Source organism: Cibotium barometz, chromosome 37, assembly GCF_041138505.1.
Source record: "Cibotium barometz isolate CiBa-2024 chromosome 37, ASM4113850v1, whole genome shotgun sequence".
Taxonomy (NCBI): domain Eukaryota; kingdom Viridiplantae; phylum Streptophyta; class Polypodiopsida; order Cyatheales; family Cibotiaceae; genus Cibotium; species Cibotium barometz.
In genome coordinates, this window is record NC_141082.1 from 39,308,765 (window position 1) to 39,335,010 (window position 26,246).

Here is a 26,246-nt window from a genome sequence, read left to right on the forward strand (position 1 = left end):
TCTATTGACGCGGGAGGATTGTATATTCATTGATGATTTCACTAGAATGACATGGATTTACTTTCTCAGAGAGAAAAGTGAAGTGTTGGGAAAGTTTATGGATTTCAAAGCTTTTGTAGAGAAGCAATATGGCTCTTGGATAAAATGTTTGAGGATAGATGGAGGTGGTGAATACACCTCACATGCTTTTGAGATCATGGGATTGTTTTACTTGTCATCTATATGGATGACTTGATTATCACAGGTGATCATGGTATAGATGCGATGCATGTCAAGAAGGCATTGAGTGGTAGTTTGACATGAAAGACTTGGGTGAGTTGAGATACTTTCTTGGAATTGAAGTGATAAAAGACCATGCAGGTACATGGTTAGTGTAGCGCCAATATGCATTGGATATGTTGGCAAAATATGGCATGACAGGGTGTAAGCCAATGAATACACCTTTGGAGCAGAATGTAAAGTTGCGGGCTGATTTTGGTGGAGTTGGATGATCCATCTATGTACAGAAAGATGGTTATGGTAGTCTCATTTACATGACTATCACGTGCCCGAATTTGAGTTATGATGTGGGACTAGTAAGCCAGTTTATGCAGAGCCCCAGAAAACCTCATTTGGATGCAGTGAGACGCATTATGTGATGTGTAAAGACCACAACACATTATGGTCTTCTTTATGAGAATGGTAAAGGCTTGGATATACATGGCTACACAGATGCTGATTGGGCAAGTAGCTCATATGACAGGAGGTCTACTAGTGGTTATGCCTTTACACTTGGAAGTGCCGTGGTGAGTTGGAGTAGCAAGAAGCAACCTACAGTTGCTTTATCTAGTACAGAGGCTGAATACAGAGGTGCAGCCATTGCTACTTGTGAAAGAATATGCTTAAAGAATCTCTTGGCTAATTTGGGTGAGCCTATTGATGGCAAAGTTGTCATTCATTGTGACAACATGAGCAGTATACAGTTGGCCAAGAATCCAGTGTTTCATGCGTGGACCAGACACATAGAGGTCCATTATCACTTTGTCAGAGAGAAGGTGCTAGATGGTACATGTTAAGAATTTGTGGTGCTCATGCTAGGTGACACAAGTGGAGGAGAGAGAAGACACAAAGTCATACAAGACATCTCTTGCTTATTAAATTGGTTACAAATGCAATTGGGCTCTACTCTCACACAAATTGTGAAGAGTTCCCATCCTTTAAATAGGAGGAGGCCACCCCTTTGGGGTGCCTTTACACACGACCTTAATTTCAACCATCCAATATTGTGCCCAAGACTAATGGTTACAATGCCTATATTCTAATACCCCCCCTCAATACCAGCTATGAATGCTTGGAATGGGTGGTATTGCACATAGAATCCCCCCCTTAATCTATGGATGGAGATGCCTTTATAAATAGGCGTACAATGGTATTCATGGTGATGTGATTTACTAGGGTTTACCAAATACCCTAGAGCTTCAAAGCTTAATAATGGCCTTTGAGTCTTTAGTTGTTGTCGATGACGATGTACAACTTAATGCGGGTGCACTCCACTCTTTATGCTTGCTCGTTCATCTTTCCACTTTGACCTTTCAAACAAGTGTTCAAGGGAATGGGCTTGGGAGGGTCTTACCACTTGTCTTAATGATTTGACAAGAGTAGTGTCTACTCCACTAATACAATGAGAAGGTACAAGCTTATTTAGAGTGATTAAGGAGCTGATTTCATGGCTCACAATGACAAGAAACACTCTTCTTGACTCATGAGTACATTGCTTATACATGTGCCAATGTCTCTTACATAAACAATGCCAAGAGAGCTCATGCAATGTCACTAAAAAAATGAAATAGAGGCATGTTAGGATGCATTGACCTCTTCTTAGGTTCAGCTTACATGCTAAACACAATGAGTTCAGCGGAATAAGAATGCATCATTCATGGGTTGCACATGGCTTATGGGATGCCATTGCACCATACTTGCATGGAACAAGCTCAAGAAATAAGCAGAAGTTGAATAGAAGCACCCAAAATTGATGTGCTTACCAAAAACCTTCATAATAGAAGATTTTCTGATGAAGAAGCTGATGTAGAACTCCTCCTTAGTTGCAAAAACTTCCTACTTTGATGGATATGCCCACTGTTAGTGTTCACTCTCCAAGCTAATAGTCACCACCGGGAGCTTTATTGCTTGAGTAAATTGTTGTTGAAGACACCGCCTTTATAGATTTTTGATGAAGCCACCTCCCCTTAGAGCCAAGGGACTCCACTCCTCTTCAGTTGGGCCACCACTAGTGTTTAGCAACACTTGTTAGTGTTTAAAAACACCTTAATCTCGTTTTAAACAAGCTTTTGGTGGTGAGGCTTTTATGGAGAAGATGGAGAGGGAAACTTGGTTTAGATTTTGGCTTTAGGAATTAGCCAAATGCTGGGAAAAGTTTACAATTACCATTATTTAACCAAAAAATGAACTCCACTTGAAAAAAAATGAGAAATAATTAATTTTTAATCTCACTTATAAGCTTTGGCTATGGCACCTCTGGACAGCAGCCTGCTCTTTTGCTTGGCTCTCCTTCTGTGGTACACCAAATGCCAAACCCTCTTAGAGGTAGCTTTAGCACATCATGGATCCCCTACATGTAAGAGGGTTTGTCCCAATTGTACACAAGCAATGCGTATGGACCGTACGACCACAAAGCAGCAGAAAAACGGGCTGATTTGGGGGTGTGGAAGAAATTGGCCAAACTAGGGGCTAATCAGAGGCATTGATGGGCCACGGAGCTTAGAAATGACCTAATTTACAAAACCCTAGAGCAAACCTCAAGCCAAAATTTCCTACAATGCGTGCTATGAGCCCTCCAATGAATTGTGGTATGGGGTGGTCAGTTTGGAAGCTAGTGAACAAAGCAAAAATGGCATTAAATGCCCAAATTTGGCCCAAATCTCCCACAGATTGGCTTGAAGTCGACCTATTCTACACCACAAGAGTAAACCTAAGCTCTAGATACCATGTTAAGAATTTGTGGTGCTCATGCTAGGTGACACAAGTGGAGGAGAGAGAAGACACAAAGTCATACAAGAAATCTCTTGCTTATTGAATTGCTTACAAATGCAATTGGGCTCTACTCTCACACAAATTGTGAAGAGTTCCCATCCTTTAAATAGGAGGAGGCCACTCCTTTGGGGTGCCTTTAGACACAACCTTAATTTCAACCATCCAATATTGTGCCCAAGTCTAATGGTTACAATGCCTATATTCTAATAGTACAGTGGATCTATAGTATGTGAACACTGAAGAGCAGGTGGCCAACATCTTTACAAATCCACTTAGCAGGGAGAAGTTTGAGTACTTCCGTACTATGTTGGGAGTACGTGGGATGAGCTTGAGGGGAGTGTTGAGAGCTTTGATAGCCCAAGCACATCTACATCTTCATCTATGGCAGTACATCATGAGCTTGAGAGGGGCTGTTGAGATTCAAGCTCGATGTCAGTGTGTACCAGCTATGCTATGTGCTGGCATGTTAGGTAGGAACATGTGTGAGACATAAATGACCGCGTCCAGCTGGTCATAGTGTGTGGACATTAGCTAGGGTTAGATGTGTGTGGACACAACTCATAGTGTGGTGTGTATTATGGATTATGGCTTTATGCATTGTGTGAGAAGGGAGATGGCTTCCCTCTATGGTTATTGTTTGCAATATGCATTAGGGTTTGCTCCTGTGTGTGCGTCTCCTCTCCCTCTACCTGTTTTTCAATAGTCAGCATGTAGACACTTTGCTAGCAGTACAAAGGCTACACCTCCCTAAATACATTCCATTGGGGAACCACATGATCGGTCTTGAAGAAAGCAAGATTTATCAAAAACTCCACCCACACTAACCACATCCTTCCAAGGCTATCATAAGCAACCATGGTTCCCAACCTTGTCAACGATCCCCTAAATCATTTGCAATAGTGCAAGGTTCTTGTGGAACAACATAGCATATGAGTTCTTTGCAAACTATACAACCATGACAAATGAAGAGAGAGTGAGTGGCATGGATAAGAGACCATACCTATGTTTTCATTTTCCCAAAAGTGTGAGACGGAGGTGATCAATGTTGGAGTTGAGACCTAAGTGGGGAGTGTCCTCCACCACTTCTGAATCAAAGAATTCATTTTGACAAAGCCAATCACATGAATTCAAAATGTTCAAATAATAAAATAATTCTAAGATAGAAAGATGTTGAGTTCACTTTACTAAATTGCAATGGATCTATGTCGTCATCCTTGGGACCTTGTGCATGGGACTCCTGCTGATTAACACTTTCATGATCCTCAGGGATGCCCTCCTGAGCATCCTCATCATCGGCTTCCCCTTTCCCACTCTCACCGCTATGACCTCATTTTTGGCATTGTTATCATGGTTGTGGATGATGGAGACACGTGTAATACCGGATTCTTGCCGTTGTCCTTGGATTGCTGCTCAGTGGTGGCCGACATCTTTCCCTTCTTCACTCTTACCTATAAACTCCCTATACAAACTTCATAGTTCATACAAACATACTAACCCTACACATTGATACTCTAAATTGCTTAGCTTCACTCCCTTGGGGTAGTCTATCCACCATGGGCACTATATCCATGTATCCTTCTCACATAGCTCATTGATATAGTCCTCGGGGTAGAATCTTGTCTCCTCTCTCTCGGACAACATCCATACATTTGAAGAATGATCAAGAATACATACCCAATTACACACACAATTTCTCGACCACCTAATACAAAAAAAAATTGAATACCCTTTCAATATGATAGACTAACAATAAAATAAGACACACATTATCAATTATGCTACTACATACCTATACAACAAGTGTCGTGTCGTCGTGCATGGCAAGTGTGCTTGTTGGTTGGATCTAGTGTAGCGCACATTTTCCCTTTCTACCTTAGGAAAGTCTTCTCAAAGTGCATTTTCCTAAAAGCTTTTAGGGCATCCATGATACCCACCCAAGAGTCTTGTGTGGCTCTCTCATCCATGTCGTGTGCGGCTATGGAGGGTGAGTTATCCTCAAACTTCACATAAAGCTGTAGCATGTACTCAGTCAATTGGAACAAGTATGTGTGAAGATGGATCCACACGAAGAGTGCTATGCAGGAGGAAGGAATCTGGGTGTCTCTTATTGCTAACTCGCCACCTACCAATATGTCAATGAGCCTACATTTCCTACATTGTGAACCAACTTTGTGTTTAGCTACATATCCAAAAAACTTTAATGTGTCGAGAGAAAATGTGTGATCTTACTCTGAATTTGGAATATGTGCCCAAACGATCTTTGCTAGCTTGGGAGTAGTGAATTTTCTTTCCTTTTTAACCCAACCCTGCTAAGAGATCACCCTCTTAAAAAAATCTTTCCAGTAGTCCAAGTTGGCAATTTGTGCTAGTTTATGTACCCTCTTTGTAAATAGCACCTTTTTCACGGCATCTTTGTAATTCTTATCAAGCATTTTTGCATTCTGATTTTATTCTCTACTCCCTTGGTCAGGCAAACCACTGACCTTCTCTTGGTATGTGGCATTGAACTCACATTGCAATGCGTTTCTATTTTTGATACAACATATTTAGAAATCAAAATATAACTTTATTGTAGTGTGTTTATGAGGTGTGCATATACCTTGAACACAATTGAGAGAGGAGTTCCATGGGAAGTTTTAGCCACTTTGATCTGTTAGGCCCCCTATGCCTAAGCTTTCTTTACCCATGCACGATTCTTGTCACTAAACTTTGACAACACAATGATTGTGGGATCGACAAGACCCACCACCATTGCATCATGAATCTGTCATGTGTCGTTGTGTTCAAAACATGAATGCTAGTAATTTTACATGCATAATAAATTAGGTTAATGATCACTTATAATATGTTTTTTTCATTTCAATCACTAAAAAAAAAGATATAATTCCACTTACTTGCTTATCATGTGCAGCACCATTAGGGACTCAGTCTCCTCCTCCTCCTACAATTCACATTTAGAACCTTATCTCTATTATCTTGAGTAGTTCTTGACCATTCCTGACATGCTTTGAGATGATTGGTTGCGATCCTAGACAAAAAACATCTTTCCAACAATGTGTTGCCATCCCTCTATGTGCTCTAGTATCGTGTCAAACTCTCCGGATAATGGTAGGTCATGGCCAACTGTAGTTTGTGGTCAAAAGAAAGGGGATCTTGGCTAGGGAAACTCTCAAAGACAATGAATGCTACCATTGTCCTCTGGTATGTGCTCTCTTCCATGCTTTTAGTCAACCCTTTGAAACAATCCTCATTCGTATTGGATGGCACTCTAGGAACCAGTGTTGATTATCAACAACCCCCAATTGATCCTCCACCCAATTCACAGAAACGAGACGATCAACCACTTGGCTGGAACTCTCCTTTATGGACTCCTCTTCTTTGGCAACACTACTGTTGGCAACATGATTGTTATTGGTTGTTGCAAGAGCACACCTCGCACACTAAATTGTAATCGAGATGTATTGGTGACCTTGCTTGATGTGGTGACTTGCAAAAATTCCCACATCTTGTGATACTTTAATGTCGCATGGATTTGTAGTGAAGCCCTTGGATTGTAAACGTGTTTGGCATAGCATTATGTTTGGTGAGGTGAGGGTTTGAGATCAAAATATTGAGTAGATCTAGAGTATTTGAGAGGGTGAGAGTGGAAAGAGTGTGAGAGATAAGGGTTTTGAGAAGGTGAGAGGGGAGAGGAGGGTTTTGATAAGGTGAGAGGGGAGAGGAGGGTTTTGAGAAGGTGAGAGGGGAGAGGAGGGTTCAAGATGGTGAGAGAGCACGGGAGAGAAGGGTTTGAGGAAGGAGAGAAGGCATTTGAGGGAGAGGACATGGAAGAGAGAGCATTTGAGGGAGAGAGGGCTTATGAGGGAGAGAAAAAAAGGGAGAGAGAGAGAGAGAGAGAGAGAGCGAGAGAGCGTAGGCGAGAGAGTGCACGAGGTGGGGCTCCTTTCGATAGGGGGTGTGGTGGGCTGAACCAACTGTTAGACGGTGGCTCTAATGGCGTCTACCACCATGGCAGGTGCCATATGTATAGCTTGAGTTGGTCAATACATGTACACGTATTGCCCGAGTTGGGGAAATATATGTGGTATGCCACATGTATTGCCCACATTTGGGAAATAAACATGGCCTGCCACATGTAATGCCTTAAATTGGCATTACACATGGCACATAGGTACTAGTTGAAAACATGCAGGGGAGAAGAGAGCTTGAGCTCTTGCAAGCACACACACACTCACAAAACCCTAAAAGAACACACAAGGTGAGAGGCTGAAAATCTTCTTCTTCTTCACACTACACTCAACACCCATATACAAAGATAAGAGTACACACATATGAAAAAGGTACTCAACCAAATACATACTAGGGTTCTCTATAGTGTGAACCCAACTAAATGAGCTAGCGCTATAACTATGCCAGAATGGCTGTCACACAACCTATCATCCCACTGGCCGCATATCACCCATGATCTCACCAACCATGCTACCAACCATGCTAGTGGTGTAAGTGTGGGGCCTATCCCCCAGGCGGGTCATCAGTGTCCACCGCCTCACTAGATGAGCTTGATATCTCAACACTCCCCCTCGAGCTCAACTCCATCTCATGTACACCAAGCGAAGCCCTGAACATGTGGAGCTTCTCTATACCCAATGCTTTGGTGAAGATGTCAGCGACCTGATCCTGTGTGCTGACATAAACAAGGTCAATGTCTCCTGCCAAAACCTTCTCTCTGACAAAATGGTAGTGGACCTCTATATGCTTTGTGCGAGCATGAAAACTGGGTTCTTGGCCAACTGTATACTGCTAATGTTGTCACAGAAAATGACAACTTGTCTATCCACACTGATAGACCCAAATCTGCACAAGTAGCTTTCTCAACCAAGCTACCTCACATACTGCCATAGTAGCACCTCTGTACTCGGCCTTTGTATTGGATAGAGTAACTGTAGGCTGCTTCTTGCTGCTCTCCAAGTCACAATAGCACTCCCCAAAGAAAACATGAAGCCACTCATTAGGAACTCAATGGAGTCTTCTTGGGCCCTTTAATTTGGACGTTTAGTGAAATGCTTAAAATGCTAATCCATCTTTGACCAAGCCTAGAGGCCTAGTCCTAAAAGCATATATTTGATTTTTCACAAAAAAAAGGAGATATTATTAGATCTGGCCACCTAGGTGACTTTAAAGCTCTGTAATGGGCTGTCAGTTAGCCTTCTCTACCTTTTTGAACTCCAAACATTCCAAAAATTTGTCACTTTCTTCCCCCCTTTTTTGTGTGTGCACCAGATCTCTTTCTCTCTCTAAATCCTCTCTCTAAAATGCCCTGCACTCCTTCTCCATGAAAAAAAGCATCTTTCTCTACTCCAAAAGCCATAGCTAGCAGATCTGTACTCCTAAATGAGCCTTCTCTCTCCAAACCCACAGTAGTAGCCATGGCTTGCAAGGAAGAAGCTTACCATGAGCATTCTCTCTACAATACTTGTTCCTCTCTCCATAGCTAGCAGGTCTGTACTCCTAAATGATCCTTCTCTCTCCAAACCCACAGTAGTAGCCATGGCTTGCAAGGAAGAAGCTTACTAGGAGCATTCTCTCTACAATACTTGGTTCTCTCTCCAAACCCACAGTAGTAGCCCCATGACTTGCACAGAAGAACCTTTTCATGATGTATTCTCTCTCTATATTGCTTAGCAGCCATAGCTTGCACTAAAGAAGCTTCCCATGATGCATTATCTCCTTTGCATTTTTGTCTCACCATTGCCAACCCTCTCTATGTTTCTTTGGCTCCCTTTCTGGCTTCTTTCTCTATCCACAATGCAGCTCTAGAGAAGAAACCCTCATCTCCATTCTTCCCATTATTTTTTGATACCATATCCTGCTCCTTCCACTCCTATTCAACCCAAGCTTACAAGCCTACTTTCTTGTAGATGGCACTACAAGACATCACCAATAAGCCTTCTAAGATCCGCCTTCAGGTTGATTCGGAGACAAAATACGCAACCCTACGCAGTAGGCATGTTGCACCCAATATTTCATACGATCAGCTTCAAATGCAAGGAGCAAAGGCCATTGATCTTTGGATTGATGGAAATCTTTATCCACCAGATCCAATATCTGGTGCCCCTCCACCATTCAAAAGCATTACAAGTTTTTTTAAGTTTGTTGGTGATGGTTTCAATGGGCTTCTTGGCTATTGTAGGAGATTACACATGTTGTGGCTAGATGAGGCAGCTAAAAAGAGGCAAACACAATTTGCCTTCGACCAGCTTCAAGCGGCATCGACTAAGCAGATCAATAGTTTGATGCAGAGGATTAAAGTGCTCTCAGAGGAGCTTGAGGTGCAGAAGAATAATTTAGCGGATTGTGTGTGCACAATAAATCAATTTCCCGATAATTATGTTCGTCTTCAACACTCCACTCGTAATCTTCGGCGTCGTGTTCACCATTTCACTCACCTTCCCATTGGATATCACGCAAGGCAAAGAAAACGTAAAGCTATTGGGTTACTTTCTAAGACAGCAGGCACATGCAAGAGGCGTAAACAAACAACCAGGTAAAAGTTTTTGTAGGAATTATAGCAACTTTGAGAAGCGATTAATGAATAAAGCATCTCTCATGGGTGACTCTTGCGATTGTAGGGCATGTGCAACAGCTATACTAGGATGTAACAACACTGAGGACAATGTTAATGTCTCCCTTCTTTAGCATGTCCTTCAGGAGAAGGATATCATGGAAATGATAACAGGTTCAGGAATTGATAAGCTGCGGGAGACCCTTCGTCAACATTTCTTGAAGGAAATCAAAGAAATTGTCACACCCAAAGAGATGCTTGATATATGTGACTCAGCAGGTATTAGCCAGAAAGGTTACAGAGCAATGCACAGGTCAATCACTTTAGGGTTGCGAGCAAAGGAGTTACACAATCCTTGCTTCCAACACTTTATAGCTTACAGATGGCAAAGAAGTGTGCTAATGGTGATATTGCATCCATGTTTAATGGTGGGTACAAGTGGGTGGAGGATATTATGCCAATGCCAACAATCAAACCCTTTGAATACAATGCATATAACAATGTCTACATTGACATGGAAGTGCTACAAAAAGCAATGATTCAGTACTATGGCCTCACACTTGAAGAGACAGGTGGAAATGCCGTGTTTGTCTTGAAGCTGGATGAATGTCAAGTGGTTAAAGGTCAAAGACTGGAGCGTGTTAGTTTAACCTTGATGAGCTGAGCACTTAGAGGAAAGCCTTTAGAGACCCAAGAGTTGGATGCGACTGAAGACAGCAACAATAGGGGTCAAGGGCATAAGCAAGACTACTACGGCATTCAATCAGAGAAGAACATCTGGTGGCAAGCAGCATGGGTCCTCCCAAAAGAGAACCATGATACCTTGAGGTGGTATTTTGAACGGTTTGGCATTCAACATGTCGTCTCTTGTTAGGTCAATGGTCAAAAGCTTGATGTTCCCGGAATAGGCTGCTTTAACGTTGAATGGCACTTGGGTGGCGATCTAAAAACCTTAAAGTGTATGTTGGGTTGTAAAACAGGTGCGAATACTATATTCTCATGTGTTTACTGTTGTCATTCCAAGACAGCAGTAGACTCAAGAGTAAAAGGGAAACAACCTAGCAAAGGCAAAAGTCAAAAACAGGTGGGTGCAAAAAAAGCAATCATTTTTGATGCTGAACAGAGGAAAGGATCAAAGGTATGGCATAATGGCATATTAAGTTGTGACCAGAGCAAGCCACCTAGTGGTGACCAGGAGGACAATGCTTGGAACCCAATCTTGGACATTCCACTATGTCAAGTGCATGTGTGCACATTACATGCAAGACTTAGGATTTTGGATAAGCTATTGATGCTCCACATAAACTATGTCTGGAACATGGAGCCCGAAGATCGACGAGAAGAGTCAATACGTGCACTAGAGCATGTACTTTCCTCTATGTGATTACATGCTGGAGCAGTGGTCTTGACAAAGGACCGAAAATCAAACCCTACACAAGACAACCCTAATAAAATTTGCATGGGTGGATCAAAGGCAAGACACTTGCTATCAAACCACTTGGGTTCTCATAGCCACACTGACTTTGAAATTTGGAAGAAGATATGTGATGTTACAACATATCGAGGAAATGATGCGAGGCTTGGCCTAAAACGTGCACGTGTATGGGAGGTGTGTAATAAAATGGTCGATCTTCTAGAGCGACCTCACCTGGATGACCATGGTATTGAGGCACTTAAACAAGCCACTTGTAGATTTACAGAAGAAATGGTCGAGGCATGGGGAGAAACACACATTACTCACTACATGGTAATGTTATATTTCTTGTGTCCTTGTAGTATGTTCTTCATACTGTTTGTTGACTTTTTGTAATTTTCTATGCAGCATATATTGTATGCACATGGGCCATAATTTCTCGATAGATATGGCTCTTTAGCACTTTGGAGCAATCAAGGCATGGAGAAATCACATTACCAAGCAAAGGCCGTGTATTTTAAGGGCACTCGCCATGGTGGTGGCAAAGTCAAGAGTAATGCGCTCCATGAAATGTTCAACTGGTTCTATCGCGTTCTGGTTGGCAAAAAAAGGCAGAAAACTCGCGGTAATTTGTCTCTCAGGCGTCAAATAATGAAAACTGTTAATGCAAGAAGAACTGAAGGATACAACAGATCAAATTCTAGGGAGAGACTACGGCAATGGGTAGCAAGCAAGCGTCGGTGTGGTTCCTCATGGGCTTAAACTCTCTGATTATAATCTTTTTGTGTTTTTAAAAATTTTAAAGTTTAAAAAAATTATATTTATAGACATATTTAAGTCATTTTTCATTTATAGCCACCACATTTCAATTTCTTCTTTGTGCTCTACTCTCTCTTGCCCTCCCACTATCTCTCGCACTCGTACATACCTAGGCCATGCCAGAAGAATAGGAGCAAGACTTGCGGTTTTTCGATCAACTCGGCCCACTACCTGCTACAGCAAAAAGGACAAATCTACCTATAGTAACAGAGCAAGAGGCAAAGGAGATGAGAGAAGAAGAGCGCAGGAAGGAGGCCGAAGAAGCGCAACGCAGGAAGGAAGCTGAAGAAGCAGAGCCTAGTAGAGAAGCAGAAGAAGAGCGGCATCGAAAAGAAGCCGAGGAAGGTCAAGGGCAACCACCGGAGATTGTTATTGAGGCCGACACCCTAGAACAGCTAGAGGTTATCTTACAGAACAGGGAGGTCGAGCTCTTGTCCTATGGCATCACGAAAGATACCATTGACAAAGAGTTTGCTCTTGTGAGGGCGGCTTGGGAGACAGAAATGCAAAAGAGACAGCAGCCCAAAGAGGACGCAAGGAGGGCAAGCCAAGCACAGCCACAAGCAGCCACAACATCCAGACGTCCAGTCAAGAAGTATGGCAAAAGAATGGAGGGAAAGTTTTGAGACCAACAAGAAGAGGAAGAGCGTGCACAAAAGAAAAAGAAGTTCAGGTCTGAACGACCACTGTGGGAGAATCAAAGACCACCACCGCCTCCACCGGTTACAAAGAAGAAGAGAAAATGGAGGCCAGGGATAGTCGCGCTACGAGAGATTAGGAAATATCAGAAAAGCACAGATCTTCTCATTCCCAAGGCACCATTCTCTCGACTGGTTAGAGAAACAATGGAAAAATTTACTGATAGGGTTGACCGCATATAGAGCACAGCTCTTGAAGCTCTTCAAGAAGCTGCTGAAGATATTGTAGTTTCTGTTTTTGAAGACTCAGTGCTGGCTATGGTACATGCCAAGAGAGTCACTTTGAAGCCTGTAGATATGTCCCTAGCCCTACGCCTACGTTTAGAGCGTAGCCTTCTACCTCAATAGGCTAACCCACTTTGTAATTCTCCCTACAAAATTTTGTAATGTTCCCAAATTCCTTTGTAGCATTTTCACACATTAATGAAAGCTTTTTGAGTTGTGTTACATTCTTTGTTGAGTCCAATTTTTTTTGTATGCTCAGTGCCAATGAACATTTCATTAAAAAAATATAAAAGCACTATACACACAGGAAAAAACACACACAAACACACACACACACACACACACATATATATATACACACACATATATATACATATATAAATATATATACATATACACACACATATATATATATACACACACACACATATATATATATTTATATATACAAAAAAGGTAGAGCCTATAAAGTCACCTAGAGACCCTTATTGAGGGCCTTATGAGCCTCAAGACCAAAAATATCAAAAAAAAATAAAAAAAATACCATGTGCGCTACGGCGCGTTAATCGCCAGTTTGACCTCGTCAAACTGGCGACGCGCCGTAGCGCACATGGCATTTTTTATTTTTTTTTGATATTTTTGGTCTTGTGAGGCTCATAAGGCCCTTTAGGTGCCCTAACAGCCCCAAAATCTTATATATTTATATAAGATATTATATATATATATATATCTTATAATAGCCCCAAAATCTTATAATATCTTATGTCTTATATATATATATATATATCCTATATATCTTATATATATATATATATCTTTCAATAGCCCCAGAATCTTATATATATATAGGTACACACACACACACACACACACACATATATATGTATATATTTACATATATGTACATATATATACATATATGTGAGTGTGTATACATCTATAAATACAACATTTTTTTCGTACCGCTCTAACCCAATCTCGATTACTTTTTTTAATCACGATCACATTTAAAATGAATCCTAAACAATATTTTCTATGAACACATGAACAAAATCTTGAAATTGCGAGGCTTGAAATGGTATATCAAAAGTACGCTAGGAAAAATCACAACTTACAATGCACAACAAAATTTTTTTATTAAACTTGGAAGAGAAGTTTGCATTACATCTTTTTAATAAGCTCTTGGAAGAGCTCAGGAGAGAGAGTTCTAGAGGCTGGTTTCTGGCCTAAGCTTTGGAATATATCACTCGGCTCATTGATTCCTTGAGCCTGAAAAAGGGCACAATGGCCTAAAACTGAGCCGGGATGCTTGCGCGTAAAGCAATACAAGGGAGCTTCCCTAGCTACCAAAATACATTTATTTATGTTTGAGGCTAAGGGGTTCTCCGACAAGACTGCACTAAGTGCTTTACATTTTAGGAGCTCGGCATAGGCGATCTCTGAATAGTCTAAATGAAAAACCCGCACTATGTCGGCTCTGAGGGCAGGTATGTAGTGCCAAAGAGATGCATCTCGACCCTCTAACTTTGGCCGCATTCCTCCTACGCGCATAGCAAACTTGTCCACTTCAAAAGCAGTCTGTCAACATGTCAATATAGAAGTTAGGAAGCGTGAAATGATACAACTAAAAATAATTTGCTTTACAACTAAGAAGTTAGGACATACCTCAGTTGCATCGTCACTTGCAACTGGTTGCTCATTTGTCAAGTTTATGCTTCCTTGGTCTTGAGCATCGCCAGCAACCAAGGGCATGTGTGGTTCAAAGGCAGCTACGCTCTCATAGAATTGCACATCTTGCTTTATTTCAACGAGCGCTTTGGCCACTACATCTTCCAAGGAACTGCTACCAATATCGTATGCAAGCGCTTTTGTGAGGTTGTCATCTTCAAAAGAGATTTTCACTTTCCCTTTGTCTTGACCCCCAGCATTCACGGCAATAATAGACAGTGCCTCATCCTCGTCGCGAAACCCGAGTGTCTTGGCAATGTCATCCAAAAATAAAAATTCTTTCCCATCAATAATGATTGGATGCAAAGACATGATAACAAGGTCTGGGACCTCCTCAAGTACTTCATCGCCCTCTAGAACTAGGTCCGGAACCTCCTTGGGGACATTCTCTTGTAGAGCCACCAATGCCATTGAGGCCTCCCATTGTTCTGTAACATTCTCTTCCTCAGCATGGGCCTCTTGGACCTGCTCCATTAGCTTTGCTTTGCCCTTTTTTTTCCCTTTGCCACTTTCTTTCACCACACCCTCTTGTAACAGAAGGACCAAAACCATGTCCCAGCTCAGGAAAGAAGTGACGACATTGCCCATTTGTAGATCCAAGAGTAAGTCTTCCTCCTCATTCCTGTAGTCTTTTTCTGTGAGGGATTTTAAAAACCTTGATAGGCGAAATCTAAAATTCTTGTCTTCCCTAAATATGTACTTGATGAGGTCAACTGGAACCCATAGGCCCTCATCACCCTCAAACATGATGGAGTACGTGCTGATGTGTTCATCCATATACTGAATGACATCTGTAAAAGCATCCGCGTGTAGATGCATTGTTGCACGCACATCAATTGCTCCCTCAAACATAGGGACGATCTCATCAACCCTATGAAGTAACTCAAGCTTTCCTAGCTGTGCAATAAGTGCATCAAGTAGAGGTGCCATGACTATGAGTGATTGCAAGAAATAGAGAGTGTGTGATACAGAAAGGTGTGCGAAATTGAGAGCAAGTGTTAGGAGAGAACGATAATTGTCAATTGATGAAAATGAGTAAAGTATCGTTTATAAATGGGCGACCTTGTTATAAAATTTTTAAAAACTTTTAAAATTTTTAAGTACCAAAAAATTTTAAAAAAATGGTATGCGAAAGAAAGAACATATCCTTCCATCGCAAGGTCATTTCTAATTTACTAGTGGCTCAAGCCACAGATGCTTGTGTGACCAACCTTACACTATCACAAAAAAATAAAACTTGCACAAGACAATTGAAAAACCTTAATAAGACAGTGAGGCAAAAAATTGAAATTGTATTTACTTCAATCCAAGATTACATATCCAGTGGTTATTTGATAGCTACACAGCCAGGGAAAGTAATTTCTCTACAAAGAAAAGATCGTTCCTGCCTTTTGCGCACTACTCTACCATTGATTATCAAAGCAAAATCACCACTCAATGAGAATCGAAGAACTAAGTAGTCACGTAAGTTGGCAAGGGACCAGTCATCATTCATAGCAACATCTTCTACATCCCCACCTTGCATGGATATATGTAGCACACCCTGTTCTGTAGAGGTTGTGTCGGAGTCTAACGCCTCCCATTCTCCATTTGTAAGCTTCCATCGCCTGTAAGGAAATGCAATGGACAACTGTTGCTTGGCAATATGGTAGCGCATCACAACCTTCTCAACTATTACTCCGCAGCTGATGGTGTCTGCATTGTGTTGAACAACTTTTTTATCCCATGCAGGTGATAAGAAACAAGTCAGAGCTCTCTCCCCCTTTGCAATCCATAAAGTTGGGGTACAATGTGTGTCACTTGTACGGAACAGGTACACAAAGAGGTGTAGAGGTATGAAGCAGGTTATGGTTGCTTTGTGAGATCCATATGTGCACTTCATAGCATTTTGCACCTTGCTTTCGATCTGCAAACAAGCCATGGCCACTGAAGCATTGTCTGGAATTGGCCATTCAATAGATGTGAGAGTTGGCGTAGGTTCTGGAACTAATTTTCCAGTACCATTTGCTTTTTTGGGAACCACATATGTATCCTCATAGAACAAGATGTTTCGTGCAAGAAGTTGTGCAGATGGACACCCTCCAAAGATTAAACTACCAAGCTCCACATGGTATGCTTCAAAGGTTCCTGAAATTGCCTCCATAGGCTAAAATATCTACGCAAAGGAACCCAAGAACAATCAAAGCAGTGCTCAGTATACCATTATTAGCACATAATTGATTTAAAAACAAGAATATAAAGTGGTGAAATGACTTACAATTTGAGAAAATCGTTGATGTTGGTCATGGTCTGCTAGTTTCACCTCTGTTGCCTTGTAAACATGTTGGACCTTGGCTAGCTTTTTTCCATCACGATCTTGTTTGAGCTCCAATATCCGCCCTTTCCAATGGTGACTTTGTATATCAACGTAACGTTTCACCACAGTTGACAGGGCGGTAGGAACTGGAGGTGGCAGGGTCGAAATGCGGCACAACGAGTTCTTTATATCGCAATGAGTGCACGGCTGGCATTGGAGCCACAACAGGTTGCTACCTGTGTCCATGATATAGAAGGACTGTTTAGGAGGGGTGCCCATGCCCAGCATGGTGAGAAACTCCCCTGCGTTGCCGAACGTCCACCCGGGCTACACAGGGTCGGCCTGGATCACTTGCCCGGTGACAGCATCCGTTGGCCTGAAATTCAGCCTGCTGTAGTTATCACTGAAGAGCATGCTGAGGAAGACCCCGCGGGCGGCATCTCTTTGCAGCCTCTCCCTGACCCGCTTCGCCGGCGTGGTGCCCTTCCGCACTGTATAAATTTGGTAACTTCCTTGGAACCAATACTAGAAAAAGTTACCAATGTTAATCCTAGTTTAAGATATAATCACCATGTGGTAACCTTGATTCTAAACATAGTTACCATTTGGTAACGTAGATTTTCTTATGAACTACCATATGGTAACTCAGATTTTACAAATTATTACTATTAGGATATATATATATATATATATATATATATATATATATATATATATATATATATAACATGAGAATTTAGAAAGGACCCTTAAATACCTGGATAGTTTTTGCATGGGACAAGTTTCTTCACACCGGAATCCGGATTCGGGACAGGGGTAGGAGACTGGAGTCGGTGACCTCTTTTAATTTTTAAACCACCACCACGTCAAAATTACTGCACTCCTTTCCACCCATCTAGGCGCCTCATCGAGTCATCTGCTGCTCTGCGCAAGTTTCCAAGGTGTGCGTCCCCCCTTCCCTTCCCCTTCCCTTCCAAGTTTCCAAGGTGTGCGTCCCCCCTTTCCTTCCCCTTTCCCTTCCAAGTTCCAACTGGGCAGTGGGGAATCGGGATCCATATTATGATTCTATCTAATGATGGTTTTGCCTGCAGAACTCTGCACCAGCTCTCCAGCACCTGGAGCTGTTGGGCCAGTGTTGGCGCACAACTTACAAGCTGTGGGGACAGTGGCCCTCAGGATTGCTGGCGACCAGGACACCCTCTTCGATGATCATGGGCGCCACTACTTCGAGAGTTGCTACATCGAAGGTTCATTTTCGGTGATGGCCAATCATACAGTAAGGTGGTTTTGCAGCTCTCATGCCCCCCACATAGCATTAATTAAAAATAATGCTCTTTTCATTATTCTTCTTCCAGCGCATAAGATTAGTTTAACTCTAAGCTTGCCAGTACATATATTGCAGCATAACAATTGCTGAAGGAGAGCTAGTACCTCACGCATAATTTAGTCTGATTTTCTCTCTTTTTTGAATGGCTCAGTTTGAATCAAGGCATGCAAGCCCTGCTGCCTCTGGCTTCTCCAACGGCTCTTCACAACCGTTGGATCTGGAGATTCTAGATTTCAAACAACCTCCCCTAATCCCAGGTAAGACCTCTCCATACATTTGCATCTTCTTTCAAAACATCACTGCTTGCATTTTCCCCCCACCCCCCACACCCACACCCACAGCCACATCCACCCCCCAAACCCACCCCTGCTTCTCCTCCTCCCAAAATTTATAAGCTAAGGAATACTATGGTTTATGTGTTGTTTCTTCAGATTGCTTGATGGGGTGCCGGCCTGTGGGGTGTGTGTGTGTGTGTGTGTACATGGAAATCCTTTAAATGCCAGTATTAGAACCTGCCTTTTCGTAACAGTAAGCATGTATCTGAATTGTCTCCGTTTATGAGATCCTTTCAATCAATACTATTCTTCATTAAAAAGCCTTCTTAATAAGATCCTATCTAAGACTATAGCAGAATTGTGTTCTGAGAGATCTCTAGACACCATAGTTTTGTACTCAATGCATACCGTACAGTCATTTTATGGACATTTCCATGCTCTAGAGTTCCAAGCCTTCACCCTGGCCCGGTCCTGCCCTTCACCTTGGAAGAAGCCATAGAAATTGAGCACTATGGTCATGTAGAAAACCTTGAACATCAAGCTGCACACACCTTCTCATACATCCCTTTCATGGCCTTCCCCGTTGGAGTTTGCTCAGCATGGTGGCCCACATAAAAAGATCTTAGCATCAAACGTTATGCTCCAATGGGACCCCCAAGTTTTCGACCAGTTTTAGGCTCTTTCTGGTTCACAAGTTCAAATGCTGTGACGAACTGTGGCCGTCCTTGTCATGTTATGTGTGGTAGCGCTAAAAGGACATTTCTAATGGACGGACGCCTGCTGCATGCCTGTAGGTTTGGCAGCTGCAATGTGATGGGCAAGAAGCAATGGCTTTGGCTGTCTGGTTTACTGTAGTTGCCAAGATTTGGCCATTGGTTGCCAAATCTATGGCACACTTGAACATGCCGAAAATGGACACATTCTTTGACATTTACCTGCACCTTTGATTGGGGACTCCTGACTCCTGAGTCTGAGTGACAGTACACACACACAGTCTCTCCATCTCTCTCTCTCTCACACACACACACACACATATACAAAAAAGAATCATGACAAAGCTTGGAACACGACAATGATCTCTCACATCGGAGTCACAACTCGTCACCCCCCCGACTGTTTCATATGCCCGCTTGCGCAAAGACCTATCAATTATCCTCACATAAATTTTGGAGAGAGGACCTTGCGGTAGAATCCTGACTCCTCAGGCGGAGGGACCTTGCGGTAGAATCCTGACTTCTCAGGCGGAGGGAGAGTCTTTGGAGGTGGCAGCAGCAGCTAATCATGAGCAGAGTGAGGTGCTGACTGGAGGTCAGAGTAGTGGGCCATCACAGGGAGTTGGGGTGGCAGATGAAGGAGATTTAGAGCAGAGCTCTGCCAAGGAGGGGTGCAGTGAGAGCCTGATGGTGTGGGGCAGTGCAGACTCAGTGCAGAGAGACTTGGAGCCTCGTAGCTACAGTTGAAGGGGTGTTTCGAGTTGGTAGAGAAGAGGGAGCTGTTCTTTCCTGTGACTCAGATGCATGTTCTCAACAAGGCTCTGTTCTTTCCTGCGAGTTCTAAGTTCTCAACAAGGCTCTGTTTTTTCTGTGCTCATTATTGGGGAGAGAGAGAGAGAGAGAGAGAGAGATCTAGAGAGAGAGAGAGAGAGAGAGAGAGAGAGAGAGAGAGAGAGAGAGAGAGAGAGAGAGAGAGAGAGAGAGATATTAACGTCTACGAGAGGCCAAAGTCGGCCTATGAGACAAAAAATAATACAACTGTGTTCTTCCGGTCATCAGAAGAAAAGAAACAAAAGAAAAAGTGTGCATGTGTCTAGATACAACTGTGAATCATCATGGATCGATGGAGCCCATATACAAACAATATAAGGGGGGTGGGGATGTGGATGGAGTGCTAAGGCAAGATGTATCTCTATATGCTAAAGGGGTAGTACAAGCATGCTATGCAGATCTATGTCTAACTCCATCTAGTACCATAAGAGGGATATAAGATATCATACATCGCCGATGCTGAGGCTGTGAATGGCATGAACATGTACCCTGAGTCTGAATGAAAGCGAGCTAGCCTCTCCTGTGTCTCCATCTGGTGTCTCATTCGGAAGCTGCTATCTCTCGGTGACAGAGTCGGGGTGCTCTGTGTCCAGTCTGTCTAGGTCTCCTCCTGGCTCTCAATTCCTCTGCTCTCTGTGCGGTCACCCCACATGGTACATCAGCTGGCACTGGCATAGCTCTCTGGAAGAAATCTGTGAGCTGGGACTGTCTCCCACCCCTAGTGGGAGCAGGTGTCTGGAGGAGTCTCTCTCGACAACTATGAAGCTCTAGTAGTAGTCTGCCAAGCTGTTTGCTGGTCCGAGGCCTCCATCAACTGATGTAGTTAAGAGTGCTCCTCAAACAGTCTTGCATATCTATCTCTGACCCCCTGGTGGGCTCTACATCTACATACAAAGTGATCCGCAGTCTCCACCTCCTCACGGCACAATCTGCATATCCGCCCAGCTCTAGGAACCCGTGTCGCTCTCCCAGCCTCTGTCTCTAGCTGATGTGATGAGACTCGTAGCTGTCCAATAGCAACGCGAGAGCTGTGTGGAATGTATACATCCATGTACCGTGGTCGATGTATAAACCCATCCCCTGAGATGCTCATAAAGTGGTCTCTGTAATACAGCATCTTCGGTGGTAGTGGGCTCTCTGGTGCTGTCCATGTCTCCTGTATGTAGTGCTGCCATATGTCCTGTCTCATCACTTTGTTCCTCTCATTGAGAGAGAGGTAACCCCGTGGAGCAGACTGATCATACTGAAAAGGTGGCAACCGCTCAATGTCTATACCATGATGTGAGAACTACTGTAGCATCTGTGCATACCAAGATCCAGTGTGTCCAGCCTCGACCAGCTGTCTGGATGCCTCAAAAGCTCGGCGGGATAATCTCTCCATGGGCATCTCCCTCATCCTATATATAAAGGAGATCGTCTGGAACAATGCCTCCACTGCCATAGGTGGTGCAGCAAACTCAGCTCGAACAATGTCGTGCGGGACAGATGGTTTGCTGCGTATCATCCTCGAGAGCATCAAGATATGTGGTCTCTCCAACTGTACCCATGTGGAGGCTGCAAGCCCTAGTGCCCAAACCGCTGCTGCATACATCAAGGCTGGTGTCACTAATGTATCAAAGAGCCACCCCTTCGTGCGGGGTTCCTGAAAATGTGCCTGATGACACTGACGCTCAAGGCCAGCAAGAGTTGCATACCCCCGGGTCACTCTGTCTTGGACTTCCTGAGCCATGGAGAAGCGTCCAGTTGAGCTAGTAAATGTGATGCCAAGTTAAACATAAGAGCTCACCACCTCGACCCGCCCTCCTGCTAATGTGAGAGTAGTGTGGCTCCTGACTGTGGGTGAAGTGTGGAAGATCATAACCTTGGTTTTCCCAAGGTTCACTGCTGTGAGCCCCTGCTGTGTGCAGAAGTCATCAAGAGCCACAAGGTGTCTTTGAAGCCCAACCTGTGTGTCGGATACCAAGACGATGTCATCAGCATAAAGCATAACATGGACAGTAATACCTGATAGCTCAACCCCAGAGCCTCCTCCCTGTGTGATGTAATCGACCACCTCATCAATATAGAGCCCAAAGAGCGTGGGGGAGAGCGGGCACCCCTGCTTCACACCAATGGTGCTAGCAACTGTGTCAGACAAGCCTCCTGGGCATCGGACTCTCCCAAAGACCTGCTCATATAGCCTGTATATGCCCCACATCATGTCTGAAGGTATGCCTAGTGTCTGTAGTCGTTGAAAGAGGTGCTCTCTGGGCATAGTATCAAATGCCTTGCGGAAATCCACAAAGCAACAATAGAGCCATTGCCTTCGTGCCTTGGCCTGATCAATCAGGCACCTCAATATAAAAATGTGGTCGATGGTCGAGAAGGCTCGACGGAAGCCTGCCTGGCCTGCTGCTCTCAATCCCCCAACCTCTGCATGAGTGCTCAGCTCTGCCTCCAAAACTGCCCCGTATAGTTTGGCCAATATATGGCCAGTCATGATGGTCTTGTAGTTCCCGGGGTCTAGTACATCTCCCGCTTTATGGATCGGCACAATAGTGTGCATCGTCCAGTCAGCCGCCGGAAACCCCTCTGACAGAGCTCTGTTGAAGAGATGAGCAAGAAATAGTGCCAATGTATCAATAGCATAGATGAGATCCTCTTCCTGTAATCCTGTATGATCTGTCGCCCATCCATGTTGGAGTCGGCATATGGCCCTCCTAACCATAGGTGGGGTGAAGAAGGTGGAGACTGTGAAGCATGGCTCTGTGGGCTGTGGTATAGGGGGCTGTGCAGGCACATCATAAAGTCTCTCTGCATATGTCTGCCAGGTCTGAGGATCGGCAATAGGTGTGGGAGGACGGGGCTCTCTGAGTCTCCTCCAAACAACACCAGCAGCATCTCCGCTCATGAGCATGTGATGTGTGTCCCAATACTGAGCCTCCTCATAAGCTCGCCGCTTACGGCGGGTGAGAGTATGCATCCTCCTGCCTGCCTGCCTCCGGGTGATCTCCCCGCGAGCCCTCTGCACTCGGAGACTGCGGTAAATGTTTCTGCACTCATCATCATACCATCGGTTCTAGGGCATGCTCCAATAATAGTGCGTGGTGGCTGTATGATGGGTGGGTGGGTCTCCAATAAGCTCCTGAAAGTGAGGGATAGGTATGTATGATCCGCCCCAATGGGGCATGGTGGTACGGTGAAGTGAGACACCATATTTGCTGCCTCCCGGGATCCCATCACATAATCCACTATACTACTACCGCCTCACTGGAAAGCAAGTCAACCCACCTGAATCTGGCCACTGAGTCATCCCATTATAAATAACAAGATGGTGTCGGGCCCCAAGCTCCAACAAATGTTGCCCATATCTAGTGCTGTCAGCTCCTCCATCAGCGGAGATCCGAGTGGTCCCTGTATCCTCTGTAGCTAGCGGCTCTAGTCTCAGGGGATCCTCAAAGTCATACATCTCGCACTGTCTGCTCTGAGTCCATGCATTGAAGTCCCCCATCAAGAAGACTTCTCCCAGTGTCGAATAGTGTAAGATCTCCTCAGATAAGACAGAGTATGGAGACTCACTAGCCTCTCCTCCACCCGGCTCCTCGGTGGTGGCAAACCGCGACCCCTTCGGAGGAAAGTAGCAAAGGGCGATATAAATCCATCTGGTCTCCGAGAGGCGTAAGCCCTCCATCACCTCCTCAAGTCTCCCTGGATGTGTCCATAGGACTCCATTACAGTTCCAGATTGCTATGTGTATCTCTTTGTCTTCATGTTGTTTCCTCCGTGTCTCATAGGCCAGATGGCGCTATTCGACCCTCTTCCCATCAATGTAGATGTGACCATCCCTATAATGTGCCTTCTTCCCTTCTTTGCATGCCGCCTTGATCTTTGGCATGCATAATCTTCTGTGCTCTGCCTTGAGAGAGAGAGAGAGAGAGAGAGAGAGAGAGAGAGAGAGAGAGAGAGAGAGAGAGAGAGAGAGAGAGAGAGAGAGAGAGAGAGAGAGAGACCAGGACTTGGTCAACTAACGCAAGCCCTAGCTAGCCTATGTGGCTTACCTTAAGCTCACACTGCCATTTTCACCATTACATTACCTCCATAGTTCTCCCCCTTCCTCTTGTTTTGTTGCCAACTGCCTCGCTTGTCATAGTTCTTTTACTTATGTCTATACATGCAAGTGAGTTGCACCTACCTCCAATTTCTAAACATAGGCATGCATGAGGGAAGAATTTTTCCTACAACAATAACGTCTTGATAAATGTGACAAACTAAGTTGATATGGTGTATCTCTCAATAACATGATTTGCTTGATTGTAAATAGATTGCAGGGTATTGTAACATTCAAGGAGCCAAAAAGCTACTTTTGGTTGGTTGGACAAATACAAGCTGCTAATGTCTTTGTATCTTCAAGCTTGGAAATCTTGATTTGAATTGAGTAAGAAAACATGGCTAGAAACACAAGTAATTATAATCATTGATGGTAGAAAAGTAAATCTCATATCTATACATTTTTATGTATTCATATGAATGTTTAACTTTGCCAAACAGGAACTTTCAAACAATCGAATTTGAGTGGTTGGTTAGTGGCAAAACCATCTCAAATTTCAGCAAATCAGGGCGCACAAACACAAACATCTCAAGCTCCATCTAAGACTCAACATGTTGACCAAGATGGACGCAGACAACTACTTGAGCAGCTCTTTGGAGAAAATTGCTCAACTTCTAAAGAAAAAGATGATTCTATGGCTCACCTAGAAGAGAGTGATGCGGACAACAACGCAAGCAGCTCGAAGTCTAAGGTGGGTTTCAAAAGAAAATTTAGAGACTCATGGCAGTTTCATCATCCATGGATCTCTCCTAGCTCTAACGATGGTGAGCTAGTGGTGAAGTGCACGGTTTGTATAGCAGCAAAAAAGAGAAACCTTTTTTCAACTATAGGGTCAGATGTTATGCATCGTGGAGCATTTAAGAGGCATGAAGAAACAAATCAGCATCAAAGTGCTGAGAGGATTTTGGAGAAGCTACAAAAAGATGGTGGAAAGGTGGTTGGAGCAATAGATACTGGCTTGCAAAGAAGTGGAGAAGTCTATAGATCTCAAGTTGTAAGTGTTATCCAGGCCGTCTACTACAAGGCTTTGGAAGGGAAGAGTTTGAATGGAATCCCAAGGCTAATAGAATTCTTGAGATTCATGAAAACGCGTTTTATTCCTATCAGTGACAGCTATGGGACCTATGGAAATGCTATGGTTGCAAGAGAGATGCTCAGTGCCATTTGTGATCACATAAGAGGTGAATTATTGAAAAAGTTGAGAAGGAGTGCATTCTTTTCTTTATCCATAGATGAAAGCACCGATCGACGCTTGGAGAAGCACTTGATTGTCTATGTTACTTACCTAACATCACAACTTGATGTTGAGGTGAACTTCTTGCAGCTATTGAAGATAGAAAAGGCTGATGGGTGAAACAATATACAATGCCATCATAAAACTCATGGGAGACTTGAAGCTAGATGAACGCTGATTTGTAGCCATTGCTATGGATGGTTGTAGCACCATGACAGGGAAAAGAAAAGGTGTGGTTTTTCGGCTTCAAAGAACATTTCCTTCTCTTCTTCCTATCCATTGTATTGCACATAGGGAGGCATTGGCAGCCAAAGATGCTGCTGACTGAGTTTATGGATAGCCTAGCTGGGAAAATCTATAGTTGGCTTGGTAAGTCAAGCAATAGGCATTCCGAGTTTTCAAAGCTATTGAAGGAGTTCCAACTACATGACGTAAAAATTTTGCAACTCCATAGTGTTCGATGGCTTTCAAGAGGCTTAATGTCAATCATCATCCTGAGTATGAGGCTTAATCAAAGAAATTGTCACACCCAAAGAGATGCTTGATATATGTGACTCATCAGGTATTAGCCAGAAAGGTTACAGAGCAATGCACAGGTCAATCACTTTAGGGTTGCGAGCAAAGGGAGTTACACAATCCTTGCTTCCAACACTTTATAGCTTACAGATGGCAAAGAAGTGTGCTAATGGTGATATTGCATCCATGTTTAATGGTGGGTACAAGTGGGTGGAGGATATTATGCCAATGCCAACAATCAAACCCTTTGAATACAATGCATATAACAATGTCTACATTGACATGGAAGTGCTACAAAAAGCAATGATTCAGTACTATGGCCTCACACTTGAAGAGACAGGTGGAAATGCTGTGTTTGTCTCGAAGCTGGATGAATGTCAAGTGGTTAAAGGTCAAAGACTGGAGCGTATTAGTTTAACCTTGATGAGCTGAGCACTTAGAGGAAAGCCTTTAGAGACCCAAGAGTTGGATGCAATTGAAGACAGCAACAA

General features: G+C 43.4%; 1 protein-coding gene across 1 annotated transcript; it reads left to right on the plus strand.

Annotated features, from left to right (window-relative positions):
- Positions 1-23,846: 23,846 nt before the first annotated feature.
- LOC147617264 (uncharacterized) lies at positions 23,847-25,359 on the plus strand. Its single transcript, XM_086776456.1, has 2 exons — positions 23,847-24,358; positions 24,446-25,359. The coding sequence occupies exons 1-2, from the start codon at positions 24,343-24,345 to the stop codon at positions 25,357-25,359; spliced, it is 930 nt and encodes a 309-aa protein (XP_086632582.1). The 5' UTR covers positions 23,847-24,342.
- Positions 25,360-26,246: the final 887 nt, after the last annotated feature.